The 18,778-nt window shown below is 34.5% G+C and overlaps 1 protein-coding gene across 2 annotated transcripts in view; it reads left to right on the top strand.

The window, feature by feature from the left end:
* The window catches only part of CEP192 (centrosomal protein 192), a 146,285-nt gene that overhangs the window by 76,597 nt on the left and 50,910 nt on the right, over window positions 1–18,778 (top strand). For both annotated transcript variants that reach the window (XM_036757884.1, XM_036757875.1), the window contains exons 22-32: window positions 635–760; window positions 1,943–2,086; window positions 2,267–2,330; window positions 5,381–5,520; window positions 5,955–6,047; window positions 6,504–6,622; window positions 9,801–9,983; window positions 13,716–13,806; window positions 14,145–14,321; window positions 16,657–16,917; window positions 17,633–17,751. In XM_036757884.1, the coding sequence (XP_036613779.1) occupies window positions 635–760; window positions 1,943–2,086; window positions 2,267–2,330; window positions 5,381–5,520; window positions 5,955–6,047; window positions 6,504–6,622; window positions 9,801–9,983; window positions 13,716–13,806; window positions 14,145–14,321; window positions 16,657–16,917; window positions 17,633–17,751 (1,517 nt within the window). The remainder of the gene's footprint in view (window positions 1–634; window positions 761–1,942; window positions 2,087–2,266; window positions 2,331–5,380; window positions 5,521–5,954; window positions 6,048–6,503; window positions 6,623–9,800; window positions 9,984–13,715; window positions 13,807–14,144; window positions 14,322–16,656; window positions 16,918–17,632; window positions 17,752–18,778) is intronic.

Here is an 18,778-nt window from a genome sequence, read left to right as displayed (position 1 = left end):
TATGTATACAGACTGCTGTGCAGTGCAGTGGGATAGAGTGCCAGGCCTGAAGTCAGGAAGACTCGTCTACTTGAGTTCAAATTTAGCCTCAGTCACTTAATAGTTGTATGACCCTGGGTGAGTCACTTAACTCTGTTTGCCTCAGTTTCCTCATCTGTTAAATGAACTGGAGAAGGAAATGGCAAACGACTCCAGTATCTTTGCCAAGAAAACCCCAAATAGGGTCATGAAGAACCAGACATCACTGAAATGACTGAATGGCAACAACGGTATGTATACAGGGTGTCCAAAAAGTCTTAGTGTAGATACTCCTCTCTTTTGAGCTTAAAACTGCTTTAAGACTTTTTGGACAACCCTGTATTTAAACTGAGTTCAGTAGTTTTTTCTTCTGATAAATTTTGATATACACTTGAATATTTCATAAGTAGAATTTAAATTTTGAATTTCTCAGCAGTATGCAAGGGCAATTTACTTGTGCTGAGGTTATTGGGAATTGAGCATAATGGCATCTTTGTCTGTGACTTAGGTAGTCCTGTCAGTGGTGCTATGCCCATTGTAATATTGTAATTCTTAGTTAAACATTTCGGTATCATAATTTCAAAAAGTTATTTCTTTTATCATTAAAAAAAATTAGGTGGAACCAGTCAAGTCTGACTTCCTTGATTTTGGAGATCTAACTTATGGAAGTTGGAAAGTTCTCCCATTAAAGTTGATAAACAAGACTCATTCTGTTATTCCAATTAGACTCATCATCAATGCAGTAAGTATACCACATATCTCAAGCAAATTCAGAACCTGTCTTGTTTTTGGAATTTTAGAAGTAGCTGGGTTTGAAGTGGTGATAAAGTTCTATTATGAATAATAGTGTACAAATAATAGTTTAAAATCCATTAAATTAGGGGCAGCTAGGTGGCACAGTGGATAGAGCACTGGCTCTGGAGTCAGGAAGACCTGTATTCAATTGTGGCCTCAGACATTTAACACTTATTAACTGTATGACTCTGGGCAAGTCACTTGACTCCAATTGCCTCCCCCCCCCAAAAAAAAATTCATTAAATTTTGGTAGAGCAGTACCTAGACATTAGAATTTCAAGTAACTGTCATGTAATATAGAGAGCAGTATGGTGTAGTAGAGAACTGGCTTCAGAATCAGTAAGAGCCTGGTTTCAAGTCTAACCTTTGAGTCTTGTTGGTTTTATGATCCCAGGCAAGTCATTTGACCTCTCATTGTCCCCAGGCAACTTATTAAGAGTATAGGTTGCATAGCAGGTGCATTGATAGAGGAAGCATCTCAGCAGGAGCTGGGAGCTCCTTAACATCTGTGAAATCATAGGTCCATATATGTACAAAAATATTTGTAGTAGCTCTTTCTGTGGTGGCAAAGAATTGGAAATTGAGGGGATGTCCATCAATTAGGGAATGGCTGAACAAGTTGAGCAGGCAGATTTCAGAAAAACCTGGAAAGGCTTAGATTAACTGATGAAAATGAAGTGAGCAGAGGAGAATGTTATACACAGTTACAGCAGTGTAATGTAATGATCAACTATGAATAACTTAGCTCTTCTCAACAATACAATCATCTGAAACAATTCCAAAAGATTCTTAATGGAAAATGATATCCGTATCCAGAGTAAGAACTAATGGAGCCTCAATGCAGATTAAAGCATACTGTTTTCACATTCTTTATCTTTTTTGTATGTTTTTTTTTCCTTTTGGTCTGTTTCTTCTTTTACAATATGACTAATATGGAAACGTTTTTAGGGAGGAGGGAGGGAGAAAATGTGAAACTCAAAAAAATTTTTTAAATGCATATTGAAAATTGTCTTTGCATATAATTGGAAAAAATAAAATACTATTTTAAAAAAAGAAGAAATCATAGGTCTATTTAAAAAGATGGTACTGTTAGCATTGCTGAAATTGGTTTTTTGTGTTTTCCAAACAGAATGCTATCGCTTGGCGTTGCTTTACATTTTCTAAGGAACCAGTTAATGCTTCTTTAGAAACTGCTTTTCAGAGTGATGTAATTGCTCAGCTCACGGCTCCTTCTGTTATAAACCATGTGATGTATGCCAGTCGTGATGGACATGTAAGTTGGGAATTTTTAACATTTACCTTGAGTAGAGGGCACAGGACAAGGTTTCCAAAGAATTCTTTCATTAAATTAATTTGTAATGAATGTCCATTTTGCCAAAAACAAAACAAAATTCTTATAATTTTCTTTAAATAATCTTAACAGTGTTTGTGTTTAATTTCTTTTCATTTCCAGGATCCCGAATTTCTGAAGATTTGGGTTATTTTCCGTGGTCCAAAAAACCAGATCTCTCCTTCAGGTATTTCTTAATAGGATTTTGATATTATTGTTGTAATTTATAAATTTTTTCACTAACACTATTGAATTTAATGTAAGGCTTTTTAACCTTAATGTATGATGGAGTGAACATTTTGAAAAAACAACATTAGGACTGCGCACATGGGATAGAGAGCAATAAGTGGAGATAAAAGCAAGCTTACATATGTTAATTGACAGTGAATTACTTTTTTTTTTTTAATCAGTATTTTGAAATCATTACTGTAAAAACGTCATTACTTCAGACTTAAGTAATTTTGAGTTTGTGATAATTATATCCTGGCTAAGCTTAATTTTATTCTAAGTTGCCAGTAAGTTAAACTGTCTGAAAAGAAGGGTTCAAGGAAGTCATTAAAATCAGAAGATCTGCACCCAATTCCTGCTTCTTCTCTTAAGATCTCTGTTACTTTAGGAAAATTATTTAATCTCTTTAAGCCTGTTTTCTCAATTGCAAAGTAGGAACAATACTTGGGAAGGGCTGTATCACAGAGCTGTTGTGGTGATGTGCTTTGTACCTAAAAAGGGCAGTAGTAACATCTCCATTTTATGTAGTTTCTTGCTGCTCCTGCTGTCTACTACTATTGAGGGACATTTGACCTATTTAATCATTTTTAAGATCTTTACAATGGTGAGTGTTCCAGTGAGCATTTACACCCGCTCTCTCGAGGAGCATAATAAAATGCCTTCCTCTTTTAAAAAAAAAAAAAGATCTTTACAATATTATATAGAAATTGATGCTGACTCGCTATTCATTAAAGTGGTACCAAAGAATGAGAGAAAACAACCAATACCAAGTAACTTTAGTTCAATTATTTGTATGACTCTTTGCTTTTAGGGCTGTACTGTTTTTATGTTAAAACAGCCATTCATTTGTATACTTTAAATTATTACAAAGATTTTTTTAAAAGATTCACTTGAGACTTTTCACTAATCATAATGGTGCCTTACAATTTACTATAATTATCTCATTTGATCATTCTCCATGTGGTAAATAGGGCACATATGCCTATTTTTCAGATAGGAAAACTCAGCTGCAGGGAGGTTAAATGAATTGTATAAATTTGGAGCCTGGTATTAAAACTGAACTCTTCTTGCTGTGCTAGCTATACATTTGTATTAACTACATATTAATAATCCAACATCCTATCACAAAATTTAGTTCTCTTAACCCTTAGAATCACTAGCTTTCTCTTAAGCTCAATTCAAATGCTATCTCCTCCATGAGGCCTTCCCTGATCCTCTCCTCTGCTAATGCCTCTTGTTAGAAATGACCAAAAACAAAATCTTATACAGGAGTGAGAGAAGGAAAGCTTTATTATGATTCTTGAGAAGTGGGCACCCCGTGCTAAGATGCAGGGCATGGGTGGGGGTGGGGGGGGCGAAGGCCGATACAGAAGCAGATCCAGCTTACATGGATTAGTTGATTAAGGTCCCTCCATTCCAGATTGGAATGGGTCCCAATCCTTCTGGGTTACACTCTTCCACCCTCTCTACATACTGCTCCTTATCATATTACCTCACCCACTTCATGCGTTGCATGTACAGAAAATGGAGGAATAACTTTATGCGGGGTGTGTCAGTATTAGTGGGGCATTTAAGCATGTGTATTTCAGGTCTAGCTTACCCTTTCTTTGCCCTACTTTTGATTACAGTTGCAGTTGAAATTGGTTTTTCCCCTTTCTGAGAATTGTTTTGCAAAAAGAAGCTAGTTCTCCGAGAAGAAAACCCACTTGCCTCCCCCATGTGGAAACATTACAGAAGCAGAACAGCCCTTTGTTTCTAAGACTTTGCCTCAAATTTACCTAATACTTAGACACACACACTTGAGTACATGTTTCTCCCTAATAGAGTATAAGCTCCTTGAGGACAGGGACTATTTCTTTTTAGTAGATGTGTCACCAACACCTATCATAGTGCCTGATGACACATAGTATAATAGGTACTTAATAATTACTTGTTGATTAATTATTGAGTTTAATTTGTCTTTAAAGTCAGGGAAAATGTCGCTGATCCGTGAGCCAAGATTAGGGAAGTGTTTGTTTTTGGTTTTTTGTTTCTTTTTTTTAAAAGAAATAAATGGGGATTCAGCGGTATGTTTGGCTTGTCTTATGTACCAGTGCATGACAGTTTTTTAAAAAAAACTTTCCAAGTGTGCCTTCTTCATATATCTCTAGTGGTGCAATAGGTTGGGATAGGTAATACAAGAAATTATTTGGATTTTCAAAAATTTTTCATATTTGAAGTTTTCTTTTCCTGTATACATGACTTAATGATGAAGATTGAAAGAAGCTATTAAATTGACAACAATTGAATTAATTCCAAATTGATTATTACTAGATAAATTTTACATATTTTCTCCCTAGATCCTTTTATTCTTCAGCAGAAGGTAAATACAGGTAAATGCCCCTTAGTGCTTTGGGGTTTTTTAAAAACTAAGAAATCTGTCTTTATTTGAGAGTTGTCTGTTTGCAGGTACACATCTGGCTTCCTCACACAATGGGATTATAAAACAGTATAGTTTTTGTCCTTGAATTTAAAATTCATCTTAATGTCTCTTTTTAGTATTTCTTTCTCTGACCTATTGAACTTATTTATGTAGAATTTTTTTAGACCTTCCTTTATTCCTCTTGACTTTTTGGGCATGTACTGTTTATTACTTGTTTAACCTGTAATACCTCCTGATAAGTATTTTTCCTTTTATGATATCTGTCAGACTCCTTTGTAGTTGGACTTTTTTTTTTTGGTCCTAGTTATCCATGGTCTGCTGTAATATATACCCCAGCAATGATAACTCCTTGAGGACTGGAACTGTTGGTTTTTTGTTGTTTTTTTTAAATCACGATACATAGTGTTTTGAATACAAGTATTCTTCATGTGTTAGCCAAAGTTCAGTTTGATTTTAGTCATATAATTTGTAACATGTTAAGAGTCACATCGCTTTGAAATCCTGGTTTCTGATTTTGACTAAAGGCAGACAGTTTTCCACAATGAAATGGTAATATGATCAGTTATGTTGCCAATGTTATTTTACAGGAAACATGGGCCCAGCAGAAGAATTTTTGGCAAGAATTGATGTGGAAGTTGATAGCCCAACCCCTACTACTGTTATTAAAAGTGTTGCTCTTCGAGCAAGAGTAGGAATAGCTAGGATACATGCTCCAAAAGATTTGCAGGTACTTGTAATTATGAAGCTTAAAACTGATTTTCTAAGTAGTATAGTTTTAAAATTTTATATTAATCTTTTTTGGATAATTGAGTATTATTTTTCATTTCAGTCTTTTGTTACCTTTTTTAATATTGCATTCATTTTGAATTATAGTTCTACTTATTGATCCCTTTCTTACACAAAGATTAATAAAGAAAAACGGAAAAGTAGAAGTTCAACAAAACTGACATATTGACTTTGTCGGACAGTATATGCAATGTTTTACCCCAATTCTCTCTACTGATGCTGGTGACAATGCCTTCATGACATTTTCTATAGTTTGACTATGGTCTGTGTTTTGCCGTAGTTAAGGAAATTCATGCAGCACTTTGGATGCTTTTTTTTTTAGTGATAACCCACTCTTCATTAAAAAAAAAAACAAACCTGCTCTCTTTCCCCTAGAGTATGCATTTGTTTGCCAGTGTGGGTTCATCAACAAAGCAATTTTTGCCTTTGAAAAATGCTGGAAATATCGATGTCTACTTAAATATTAAGGTAAGACTTATTAATAGTGCTGGGTGATAGTGTTTTTCAAAGTAAATTTTTGAGAATGTCACTTCATAAATATAGTGAGGTAGCATGATATAGTAAGAAAAATATATAATAGTATGTTTTCAGAATGCGTTGGAAAATACAGTATTCTTACTAGTCAAAACCTAGGGTTTTACACATAAGCACCAAAAACCTTGGTTTCAGTGTACAGCAAGGGAGAATTAGAGGTGAATGAGACAGATGTGTTATTCAGAGGTAGGGAACTGGGGAGAAGACACCATTGAAACTTTTTCCCCTCAAACTAGGAGGCTATAGACACAAAGATAGTACAAAGTGGCAGGCAGAGGAAAAGAAGGTACAAAAGATTGTACAGGGGATAAAACTATGGTGCAGAAAAATAGAAGTATAGTCACATGGGCGTTAAATGACTTCCATTTGTAATCCTTTACATTTTTATAGATTTCAGATCAATTCAGTTACTTTTCTGTAAATCCAGAGAATCTCTTTCTTAAACCTGAAGAGGAACAAGAAATTGCAGTTTCATTTACTCCAAAGGATTTCAAAATTTATGAAGAAAGGTGATGCAAAATATTTTATACCTCATATGTGCTGTTACTTGCGATCTTTAGCTATAGCTTTAAGTGAATCCATAGGGTGGCATTGTGCTGCAGCCACCTGGTCAAAACCATAAAGTGTTTATTTTTCCCTAGGTTCTACACAGTAATAAGCTCTTAACTTAAACCATCAATTTCCCACTTCTTATTTATTAAAAATTACCTTTTTTATTGTAATAGCTGATTATAACCATTTTAAAAACTAAATCTTCTAAAGGACTTCAGATAAACTTTTTGAACTCTGAAAGTATCTGGAACATTTTTAACAAAACCTGTAGTTCTTTAAAGATTGAAAGCTTATTTCTGTCGAGCTTTAGCTGACTTATTTCCATACTTTTGTGAATCTTGAGAAGGTTTTTATATCTTAGGCTTACCCAGTTATGTGACTCTTAGATGCTCAATGAATAATAGCTGTCATCTTGGAGTTGGATCTTATTGGTTTGTTACCAGTTTTCAATCAGCTTTGCTATTATAGTAACCTGGGCTATATGTTTTCTCAGTGGTTGGCTACCCTTTTCAGCCACAGGTGGACCATATCTTCCCAACCAAACTGTTCAAGTTAATTAAAGGGAAAGCCTCATAAGGTTTCAATTTTGCTCTTTGAAACTCTACATCCTTATCTCCACTTTTAAGAAAAACAGAAGAGATAGCAATTGAATCCAAACACTTTTCACAAAGCCTCCGTATGAAATCTTTGAATTGAAAGCCTCTGGTGAAGAGAAACCCATTCTTTCCAGGCAACCCATTTGATTTTTGGATAGTTCACACCCAGTTTAATCGATTTTCTGAATAACCCATTGCACCTTTCCTAACTGGTCCTTTATGTTCCAAATAGCAATTTGAAAGAGGACAGATACCTTCATATAGCCCATAAAGAACCAGTTAGGAAATTAACAAAATTAACATAAGTAATCCAGTGTCATTTGGGATTCCCGTTAGTGAGGGCTATAGTAGAAGTATTTAGTTATTTTTTCTGCTGAAATATTTTATACTGTCACCAATCAATAAACCGTCTTGCCCCACCAGGCCCAAGAATTTCTTTCAACACCTCATTGATCCTCCTTTCTCTCTCTATAAGTGATCTCCACACTTCTTAGAAATACAAGTAGGTCTTCAAAAAAATATTGGTAGACACTATCTACTTATCTGCTTACAAGAGTAGACTCCTCTCTACCTTTCAGAGGCTTAGAATCAGAGGATAATAGCTTTAAAACTAGAAGAGATCCCAGAGGCAATCTAGTGCAAACCCTTACCCTTCCCCCCTTTTTTTAATCCACATGTGAAAATTGATACCCAGGGAGGTCAAATGACTTGCCCCTACTCACACAGGCCTTAGAGGTGGAATTTGAAAACAAAACCCTGTTTTCTCAATACCTTCCTGCCTCAATACTGTTGTAAAATACAAATCCTCCTTTTATGTCTATGATCAGAAAGAAGTGTTTTTTTTCACTTCAGAGTTACTGTTATGAATGAAATTGTTTTTCTTAGGCATTGTGTAACTTGTAAAATACTTCCTTAGCTCTCCTATAACTTTTGAAATTATAGAATTATTTTGTTAATGTTGATTTTATTATTAGATTATTTGGTGTGAATGCCCTCTGTCATTTTCATAAACATTTTATTTTTATGTGATTTACATTCTCCAGAATATCCTTCTTCCTCCTCTACCCCAGAGAGCCATCCCTTTTAATAAAGAATTTTAATAAAAAATAAAAGAGGGGGGAAGGAGAGTTTAGCAGAAATTAATCAACATATCAAAAAAGTCATACATTATAGACAGTTTTCCTCACCTGTAGTCCTACGCTATTGTAAAGAAGCAGAGTGCTATCCTTTCTCATGTTTTTTCTTTAGCATCAAGTGTCAGTCAATCAATAAACATTTATTAAGAGCCTGTTATGTGCTAGGCTTTGTATTTTAAGTGCTAAGGATACCAAAAGAGCCCAAGGATGGTCTCTGCCTTTGAAGAGCTTACAATCTAATGTGGAAGACAATATGGAAACAAATCTATACAAAGCAAGCTATATAAGAAAATTAAAATGGCTCTTATAATTTCACAGTATTCTGTTTTGATTGGTTGATTTTTTTTTCATTTATATTGTTATAATTATCTTAAAATATTTTTTCCCTGGTTCTGCTTACCTCATTGCATTATTTGATACAAATTCTCCCGTTCTTCTCTCATCATGTTTATCATTTCTTACATCAGAGGAATATTTGAGTACATCATCTACAGCATTAGCTTTAGCCATTCCACAATCAGTGAGTATCTGTTTTTTTCTCAGCTCTCCTACAACGAGTTCTTCTTTAATATTTTGGTGCATATCAATTATTACTTTCTTGGGGTATATGCACAGTATCAGGAGCTCTGGACCAAAGAACATGGACATCCATCTTGGTCACTTTTTTTTTTTTTAACATGACTCCAAATTGCTTTTCAGAAAGATTGGGCCACTTCATGGTAACAGTACTGTGCTTGTCTTTCCACAACCCCCTCAACACTGATTGTTCCGTTTGTTTCACTTATTTCCAATTTGATGGGTGTCTGTGAAAATTTTAGAGTTGTTTTGATTTTCACTTCTTTTACTAATTACTTGGAGCATTCTTTTGTGTGATTGCTAATAGCAATTTTTCTCTTGAGAAATGGTCCTTCATATCCTTGGATCACTTACATGTTGGGGATTATATAACTTTATTATAAAATTTAAGGTAATAGGAATTTATTCTGATGTTATAGGTCAGGCTAATTGATTTTTCTCATCTTTTAATGCTTTACCCTCACCCTCCCCCCTTTAAAAAAAAAACACCTCAACAAATAAAACAAGCGTACAGAAAATTGACTTTTAACACTCTTTCCAGGTTTCAGGTAGGTCCGTCTTTACAAAGTTCTTTGGTAATTTTTGTAAACCTTTGTTCCAAACTTTATGGTCCACAGAATACCCTTCCAACAGAGCAACAGAGGGCTCCTAGTTGTCATTTACTGTTAGTACATTTAATATCATAAAATATGTGACTTTTTTATGTTAAAAAGGATCATTTTGCTTAAATGTTGGAAACCACTGTTCAGTGTGATATATTTAGAAATCATTACTTAAATAAGTGTTACTAACTATAATGCAAGCTGTTAAATTTTTTCTTTGTATAGCCTCTTGAAAATACTAGTGCAGCCATCCGGGCCTCAATATGAAGTAGTGTTGAAAGGTGAAGTAGATTCTTCAGGAAACAAATGTCAGACACCTGCACCTTCATCTCACTACTCAGATGTTCCACCTATTTTATCTAACAAGCAGTTCATGACATGGGGAGGTATTGTAGTTGGAAGAACACAGTAAGTGTCAACACATCAAATCTTATCAATAGTTTAATATTCTTTCCTACTGTTATTTTATGCTGCCATTTGAAAAGCAGTAATTGTATATTGAACTCTGATTGTTCCCTTTTCAATAACCTTTTGATTTATTAAAAAACATCTCATGGAAAAAGTCATGAACTACAGGAAGCTCTCACAAAATCATAAGTTAATTATCTACTTAACATCTAGTTGTCAAATCAGGCGGTCAGCAAAGTTAAGCTAACACTGCGATGAACATTATAGATGGAGGTCAAAGAAATTGGAGGACATGATCACTGGCTTCAAGGTGTTTTTAAGTAGACGGCTCTGTATGGTATAACACGAGTGAACACCACAAAAATAATGGTGAATTACTTCAAGAATCACTCTTAGTAGAGGAGATTAATTCCAGGAGACAGCTAAAAGTTTTTCTGATCGTTGAATCTTATTTCCCTGTTAAGTTTAGTTATAAAATTATGGTGGGCACTATAGTACTTTAAAAGTGTTTTACACCAGTAGTGTCACACTCAGAAATAGGAGCCAGTAATCCATACGTAGGATCCCTGTGAGCCCCATATTGACTTGGTTTTAAAATGTTAAAATTTTCTGTGTTTTATTGTACTTTTACTTGCTTTGTTAAGTATTTCCTAATTACATTTTAATCTGGTTTGAGTGACACTTGAGTGTCACTTGAGAGTGTTGCAGTAGCCATGTGTTTGACTTCTTTATTTTACACCAACTTCAGATCAATTTTAACACTTGTAATCTTACATTTAAATTGTTTCTTTTGTTTCTTGTGTTCTTTTTCTATCATTTCAACTTACTGGCCTCTTTACAGAAGTACTTTGGGGGGAGGGGGCCAAGGTAGGAATCTGTAGCCAATAAGCCACGTCTAACCAGGAGGACAAATTTTATCAAAGAATTTTAAGACTGGAAGAGAATTGAGAGGTAATTTGTGAAATAATGATATTAGTCTAAATGAGAAAACTAAGGCTTAGAAAAAATTAAGTGACTTTTTCAGTGTTACAGAGCTGGAACTAAAATTCAGGGTAACATGGTATGTGATCAGTAGCTTAAATATGACGGTTTTAAAATGCTTTAGTAGTAGTCATCTCAGAGAGTTTAAGATGAGAATATTATTTCATGAAAATGGTTTTTATTTTGTAAAAAGAGATGGCACCTGATCAAATGAGATATTTGTAAAGTGCTTTAACACAGTGCCTGGGTAGTGAGCATTTAATATATTTTGCTTGTTCTCTTATTCCTCTTCTATCTCCTTTTTAAAACAAGGAGCTGATGATGAGCTTAGGGAATGAGTTAAATAGAGCATTAATTCTATAAATTCTGTTAAATTTAAAAGAAATCAAGTGGAGCCTAAAATTTCCCATAATGAATTTCTACTCTTTTTGCCCTTGGTAGAAAAAAGTTTTCTCATTCTGGTTAGTTTGCCACAGTATTCTTGGATAGGTGATGATACAGTAGTATATCTTATCTGTGATATTGAAAGGACAAGTCATTATTAATCTCCATTTATAGCTCCTGGCTTTTTTGACCCAGTTAAGGACTAAAGCCTACATCCCATGCTTGTAAGTGGAGATATTAGAGAAGGGCAAATGAGCACTTTCACAAGTAAAAGATAGCTAGGAGTCCCTTTTGAGAAGGGTATTAGGATAAATAAGACGATTTTAGAAAGTTTATTGCTGAAGTTTGTCATAATTGATTGTACCTGGCTCTTTTTGCCTCAGAATTTCATGTGAAGGTCCTTTTTGCTGAAGCGATATGAATGAAGTTTTATTACCAAGTTCTTCCCTAGAGCTCCAAGGACCACACTGTATTTATCCTATATAAAACTAATTACTTCAAAGCTGTATCTTGATTATAAAGCTTTACTGATCATTAATACACTGAACTTTTGGTATTTTATAGATGTAGCATAATCTTATTGATTCATAGTTTGATTATTTAGGGATGAACTTTACATTGCCAGTCTATGAAGAAAGGGTTTGTGTTTAATAATAACTCCCTCAGGCCCCCTTTCCTTTTTGAACTAGACTTGTGATTTAATCATTTTAGAGAACTTTCGACTACAGATACTGGACAACCAGGTGTTGTATATCAGTGTCTCCATTCCAACTTACAGTATTTAAGAATGGCCTTGAAAAGTTAAGTGACTTGCTCATGGTTACACAGGCAAGACTTGAACACAAATCTTCTTGACTCTGATATCCACTCTATGATGCTGCTTTTCTATTTTGTGTTCGTGCAAAAATAATAATTCTAAATCTACTTGGGATCAGATTTTTTGAAATTTCAGAAGCCTCTACCAACTTAATATATACCAAATGAATTTTAGCTTTTTATTAAACCAGGATTAACAGGACCTTTACTTGAAAAGGCTTTATTAATACTGAAAAGTACTACTTGAAGGAAACATAAAGGCATTTAAAAAACATCTTTACTTTTCATTTCTCATAATAAGTATCAGTATTAGATTTAGCTTTGAATTTCAACTTTTTTAAATATCTAGAGATTACACTCATAAACCTTTTTTGGGGAGACATTTTGATCAAAGCAATAAAGCATGACTTCAATAAAATTAAGCTTTAGTCTTCAGGATTAAGGTATAAATAAATTGGAGACAAGGTGTTTGCTGTGTACTTGCCAAGTGTGGTATTTGATTTTTAGCTGCTACACATGGCCTTTCAGAGATTAAAGATTTTTAACATTCCCACTCTTTCTTGCTTCTTTTTATAGCTATAATGTACTGAAGCACAATAAACGTGTCTTTTGGGTAGTGGGCAAAAAACTTGATGGAGTATAATTTAGGATGTCTTTCAGTTAGCATACCTCATGTGAAACATTGCAAGAAGAGTGAGGGTAGGCATTTAAAGCTATATCTTCTAGGATAGTAAATAATGTCTTGGAAAATATAGATGTCCAGGTGAGCAAGTTTGGATATCTTGGTTCTTCAGAATGAAATTTGCAACATGATGCAGTGTTTCCTGAATTTTTCTGTGGAAAGCTGGTATCCTATTATGTAAATATGGATTTAATGGCAAAATTTAGATATCAGTTCTATTTTTACCTTCAAAATATCAAATATGCTGTTACATACATATCAGATATTTATTACATATAACAACTTGGGGGTATGAAAATAGACAGATTTCTTCCTTTTGCCCTCCTGCCCTCCCCCCCCCAAACCCTCTCCAAACTTCTTTTATCCTTGTTTATTTAACCATAACTTCACACAATTTGATTGGTATTTATGGGTTCTGTCAGTATATGACAAGTCTAGGAGTGTTTGTTGGCCAAATTGGTTTGGGAATTCTTTATTTGGGATTCCTTTGAGTAAATTTCCTTTACGTAAAGGCCTTTATTTAGCCTAAGATAAATGTTAAGAGTAAAAGGATGATGGGGCAGCTAGGTGGCACAGTGGATAGGGTACTAGCTTTGGAGTCAGAAGGATCTGAGTTCAAATCCAACCTCAGATACTTGACACTGGCTGTGTGACCCTGGGCAAGTCACTTAACACCTATTGCCTTGCAAAAAAAAAGAAGGTAAAGGGATGATGAATATATATGAGAGTTGAAAGTTTAAACACAAGCTTTTAAAGGTAAGTTTTGAACCCTGGTTTTTAAGACTATGGAGCATGGATTTCTGAAAAGTTTTGTTTCTAATTATTCATGTAGATAGAAAGTTTCTGTTAAAACTTTTTTTTTTTTAAAGTCTTCAGAAACTAGCACTCAGAAATAACTCTCCATCTACAACTCAGCGTTTACGTCTGCTGATAAGAGGACAGGATCAGGACTGCTTTCAGGTTTGTACAATGCACTTGTTAATTTGAAAATCACTTACAGGAAAATCTGTAATAGCAATCTTCAGAGAATTAGCATAGTTTATAAAAATTGTTTTGTTGTCTTTTGTCTTTATACCAGTCATTTCCCATCCCTGTACTAGGTTGAACCTTCTCATATGACAGAAAAACAATTAAACAAAAATGTGTAGTTCACAAACTTTGATAGTACTTATACCATATGCTGTCCTGAGAATGAATTTAATTTTTCATTATTTATTTTTTAAATGTCAAATGTTATAATGACAGTAATTGCATTATTATGTGTTGTATATAAAAATTGTTCTTTTTGTTATTTGTAGCTTCAAAATACTTTTGGTTTAGAAGAACGGCTAACAAGTAACTGTGAAATCAGAATTCGTCCAAAAGAAGACATAAACATCTTCTTGTTGTTTGCACCAACCCGAATATCTTGTATGCTGGCTAAACTTGAAATTAAACAACTAGGAATTCGATCACAACCAGGCATTAAGTTCAGTGTAAGATAAACTTTGCTTGTTTTAATGTGGTTTCCTTGTGTCTTTGAGTTACCTGACAGTGGCTTATGTGTTTACCAACTCACCTTCCAAACTAAGGGGTATACTCGTCTTTAAGTAGAATCTGGCATTTGATGATCCAGACTAGGGGAGTGATGCTTTAGGATTTTTCACTTTGCAAAAAATTCAGTTACAGGATTCCCTTAGAATTAGTCTGCTGTCCAGTTGTGTTTTCAGTATTTAGATATGTGAAAATTGATTTATTGCAAATTTTTTGGAAGTTGGTATAGAATCAAATGGTTTTTACTCAAGCTCATGATTTATTGACATGTCAGATTATTAAACTATAGCATTCTGTCTTTATTTTAAAAAAAATTTTGCCTACTAACAGTTGTCTAGCTTTGAGATTTTTGGGAGAGGTGTTCAAGGTGTTCAAAACTTAAGAATTCTTAGGATCATAGATCTTGAGTTGAAAGGGACCCCTGAAGCTATCTTATCTAACACATCACAGGTAAGGAAATTGAGTCCCAAGAAGGTTCTGTGATCTAGCTTCACAAAAGTAGTAAACATCAGAGGTGGTATCTAGCTCCAAAGCCAGTACACTTTTCACTAAGCTGTGAGTTCCCAGATAATTTAAATGAATAAAGAAGGAGGAACACCTTAGATTAGACTCTTCTTTCAATACCTTATCTGTAAGGCTTCAAGTTATAACTTGCAGTTTCAGGTATTTAAAGAAATTCCCCAAAATATAATAGTTATGGGGAGTAGCTGTGATATAGTAGATAAAGAGCTGGCCTGGAAGCTGGGAAAACTAGTCTTCAAGTCCCACCTCTGGCATGTTATGACTCTTTGATTTTGAGTCTTTTGGTGCCCTAGGCTATTCTCTAAGACAGAGGTGTCAACTCTGGGCTGTGTAATTGGGAAATGTTTAACAAAATAAATAATAATACAGTACAGCATAGATAATGTTACATTGTGGTTTTCTAAGTTAGCATGCAGCCATAGAGATTGGTTTCTATTTGAGTTTGACATGGCTGCTGTAAGACTGTGAGTTGCAGAAAAGGTTTGGATCTGCATTAGTAGAGGGAGTTTCCTTATTGGATAAGGAAATTACAGATCTAGGACAAAATAAGTTTGATTTTTCCTCCTTATTTAGAAGCATATAAGTGGATTGAATTGAATTGTGTAGTGAACTAGATATAAAAAGGCCAAGAGGCAGAAACCTGGACTGCTAACTCCTAAGAAACACAATATAAATTATAGACGGTCTTTGGGGACCAGTTTTATTAATATATTAGAACCATCAATTTTTTTATTTGCTTGTAAAAAAGTGTTTAAAATGTTTGTTCACTAGTAGTTTGAATAGTTCCTCAATAGTCCTGTTTACATCCTTTGCATAGGAACCACTTTTTCCCAAACTATAAACTCTGGTTTTAGCACTATGATGTATGAGGATCCCTGAATTAGAAGGCAGAAAATCTGGTTTGTGTATAATTCCTTGTAATGGTCCCTTGACACATTGAGTATGTTATATCAGTCAGTTAACAAGCATTTATTAAGCAACTACTATGTACCAGCACTGTCCTAAGGACTCAGAATGCAAAAATGAAGGAAAAAAAATGATCCCTAATCTCAAGGAGCTTATATTCCATTGAGGGAGACAAGTACCTATCTAAGAATATGCAGCATAAATATAAAGTTGTATAATGTAGTTTGGGAAAGGGAGAGCACTAGCAGTTGCGGAATTAAGAAATACTTAATGCAAAAAGATGGTACTTGGACTTTGTTTTAAAGGAATAGAGGGATCTTACTGGATAGAGGGGGAATGTTTGTGGGATGGACGATGCAACAGAAGGGGAAAAATAGAATTTCTTCTTCAGCTCAGGGTCAGTTATAGATAGCTTCCTTTCAGCTCTGGAGTTTTTTGAAGTTTGTTCAACTCAATAGAGAACCTCACCAAGCCTTAATTTAGCCTGTCTTTGTTTTACCAGCTTTTGTTAGTTGAACATGGACTGTTTCTATGACTTCTCCTGCATGTGACTTCCTCTTCCTCAACTCAGCTAGCTACTTTAACTAATGGTATCACTTTATTTAGCAAATAGTAAAAAATATACTCATTTGTAATTTTTAAATTTTTCCTCTTAAGACAAAGCCTCAGTGATGACAGTATGTGTTTTTGACAGTTCTTAGATTCTTTTAGCATTGTCTTCACTAGTAACCAAGGAACAAAAACTATTGTATCTAAAAGTTTACCAGATTTGTGCTTTTATAAAAGGACTGTGTTGCTATCTTCTGATTCTAAAAAACATGATTTGGGTGTATATTTTCTGTTTTTTAGATACCATTGTCTGGATATGGAGGAACAAGTAATCTTATTTTGGAGGATGTTAAAAAACTCTCAGATAGTTACATGATAACAGTAAATGGCCCAGTACCTGGGAAAGAAAGTAGAGTTGTTTTTTCAGTGAGAAATACAGGTTCTCGAGCAGCCTATGTTAAAGCAGTATGTTTTAAGGACTCTCAAGCAAAAGTTATTTTGGATTCTCAAGTGATGAGAATTTTGCCAGATAAATTTGTTCTCAAAGAAAGAGCACAAGAGGTATGTATAATTTCCACATGAAAAACTTGTTTAGTTTTCCTGACCTAATTTTTAAAAATCTTTTCAAGAGGCTTAAATTTTAAAGCTAGATATTTATTCAATAAAAGATTAAGTACACATGAATCATGTATGCACACATGAATGATTAAATTTTTAAAAGTACTTATTAGGTGCTTACTATGTCCCAAACACTGTGATAAGCAGTGGAAATACAAAAGTGAAGACAGTCCATTCCCTCAAGGAGTTGGGGAGACAACATATATAGGTAGTGATGACTAAGGAGAAGTGTTTTTGGTGTAAAAAGTTACAGGGATTATGACTGGAGCCTTAGAGGAGAGAAGATTGATATGCTCTTTCCAGTAGCATGTCCATGTTAATTTTATAATGCCTCCAGAACAATAAAATGAGTGAGAGGGTTGATGAATTTGATGATTTTGGTGATTAGGAACTCCAAAGAGGAGTGAACCATGTGAGTCATTCACCAATAAGAACATTGGGGAACCTCAGGGTTAGAGTCCTGGAGCTTAAAGGATTAAGTCCTTCAGGGCATGATGCTAATGCAGCTGGTGAGACGACTGGAACATAACTGGGACCACTTATTTCCATTCAATGAAAAATGTAACATTACCTATTTGAGTTTATAGAAGGTTTTTCAAAGGGAAGTAATTGACACAGGAAAGCTATCTTTAAAAGTTGCTATTTTTCTTGGAATCAGATGATCACTTTAATATATAATCCAACTGAAAAGGAGAAAAATTGTCAAACTACAACATCATTATTGTCAACGATATACTTTTTTGGTGGAGATGAGATATCAAGACAGCAGTATCGAAGGTTGGTAAAAGTTTTTTATTCTCACTCAAGATAGAGAAGATGGAGCAGGGGGCAAACTCATCTTTCCTTCTCTTTTTCCCTCAGTGTGTGACCCTCCGGCAAGTCATTTTAACCTTTGTTTGCCTCTGTTTTCCTCAGTTGTAAAATGGAGATAATAGCAGCACCTATCTCGCCAGGTCGTGGTGAGGATCAGATGAAGTATTATTTTGAAAGTGCTTAGCGCAGTTCAGGGCACGTATTAGACATTATAGAAATACTTAATCCAGGGCTGAGGAACCTGCAACCTCAAGGATACATGTGCGGTCATTTCACAGAACAAGTTCTGTGAATTTGGATTCGGTCAGAGGGCTGCAGTTGAGGACCTAGAGAGCCACATGTGGCTGCAGGTTCCCCACTCCTGCACCTTTTGCCCTTAATGCTCTTCTTTCTTCTCCCAGTTCAGACTCAAACTGCCAATTTTTACAGACTCCTTTTTTACCTCCATTCATTCCTGAATATGTTGATCTGATTCTTTTTTTTTTTTTTAAGAATCAGATGTTTAATTTTTTTAACATTGTTTGATTTTTAATTATGTGAATGAAGTTTAACTTTCAGGGGGCATTGCAGCTAAAAAGAAGATATCTCTTATACAAATTAATCTTTAATCATGGAATATGTAGTCAGGATTTTGAGCAGGAGGACCTTAAAGTTGCCTGATACATATTAGTCATGTTGTGAAAGAAAACACAGACAAAAAATGACAAAAATAAAGAAAGTGAAAAATATTTTTCTTAGATTTGCATTCAGACTCTATCAGTTCTTTCTGTGGAGGTGGGTAATATTTTTCATCATGGGTTCTTTGGAATTGTCTTGGACCATTGCATTGCTGAGAACAGCCTAGTCATTCACAATTGATCCTTGTACAATATTGCCGTTAGTATGTACAGTGCTGTCCTGGTTTTGTTCATTTCACTTTGCATCAATTCATGTAAATCTTTCCAAGTTTTTTTTTTTCCTGAAATCTGCCTGCTCATCATTTTTTAAAATT

Source organism: Trichosurus vulpecula, chromosome 1 (genome assembly GCF_011100635.1).
Source record: "Trichosurus vulpecula isolate mTriVul1 chromosome 1, mTriVul1.pri, whole genome shotgun sequence".
In the NCBI taxonomy this organism is placed as follows: Eukaryota; Metazoa; Chordata; class Mammalia; order Diprotodontia; family Phalangeridae; genus Trichosurus; species Trichosurus vulpecula.
Note: the sequence above shows the minus strand (reverse complement) of the source record. Positions and strands in the feature narration are given on the sequence as shown.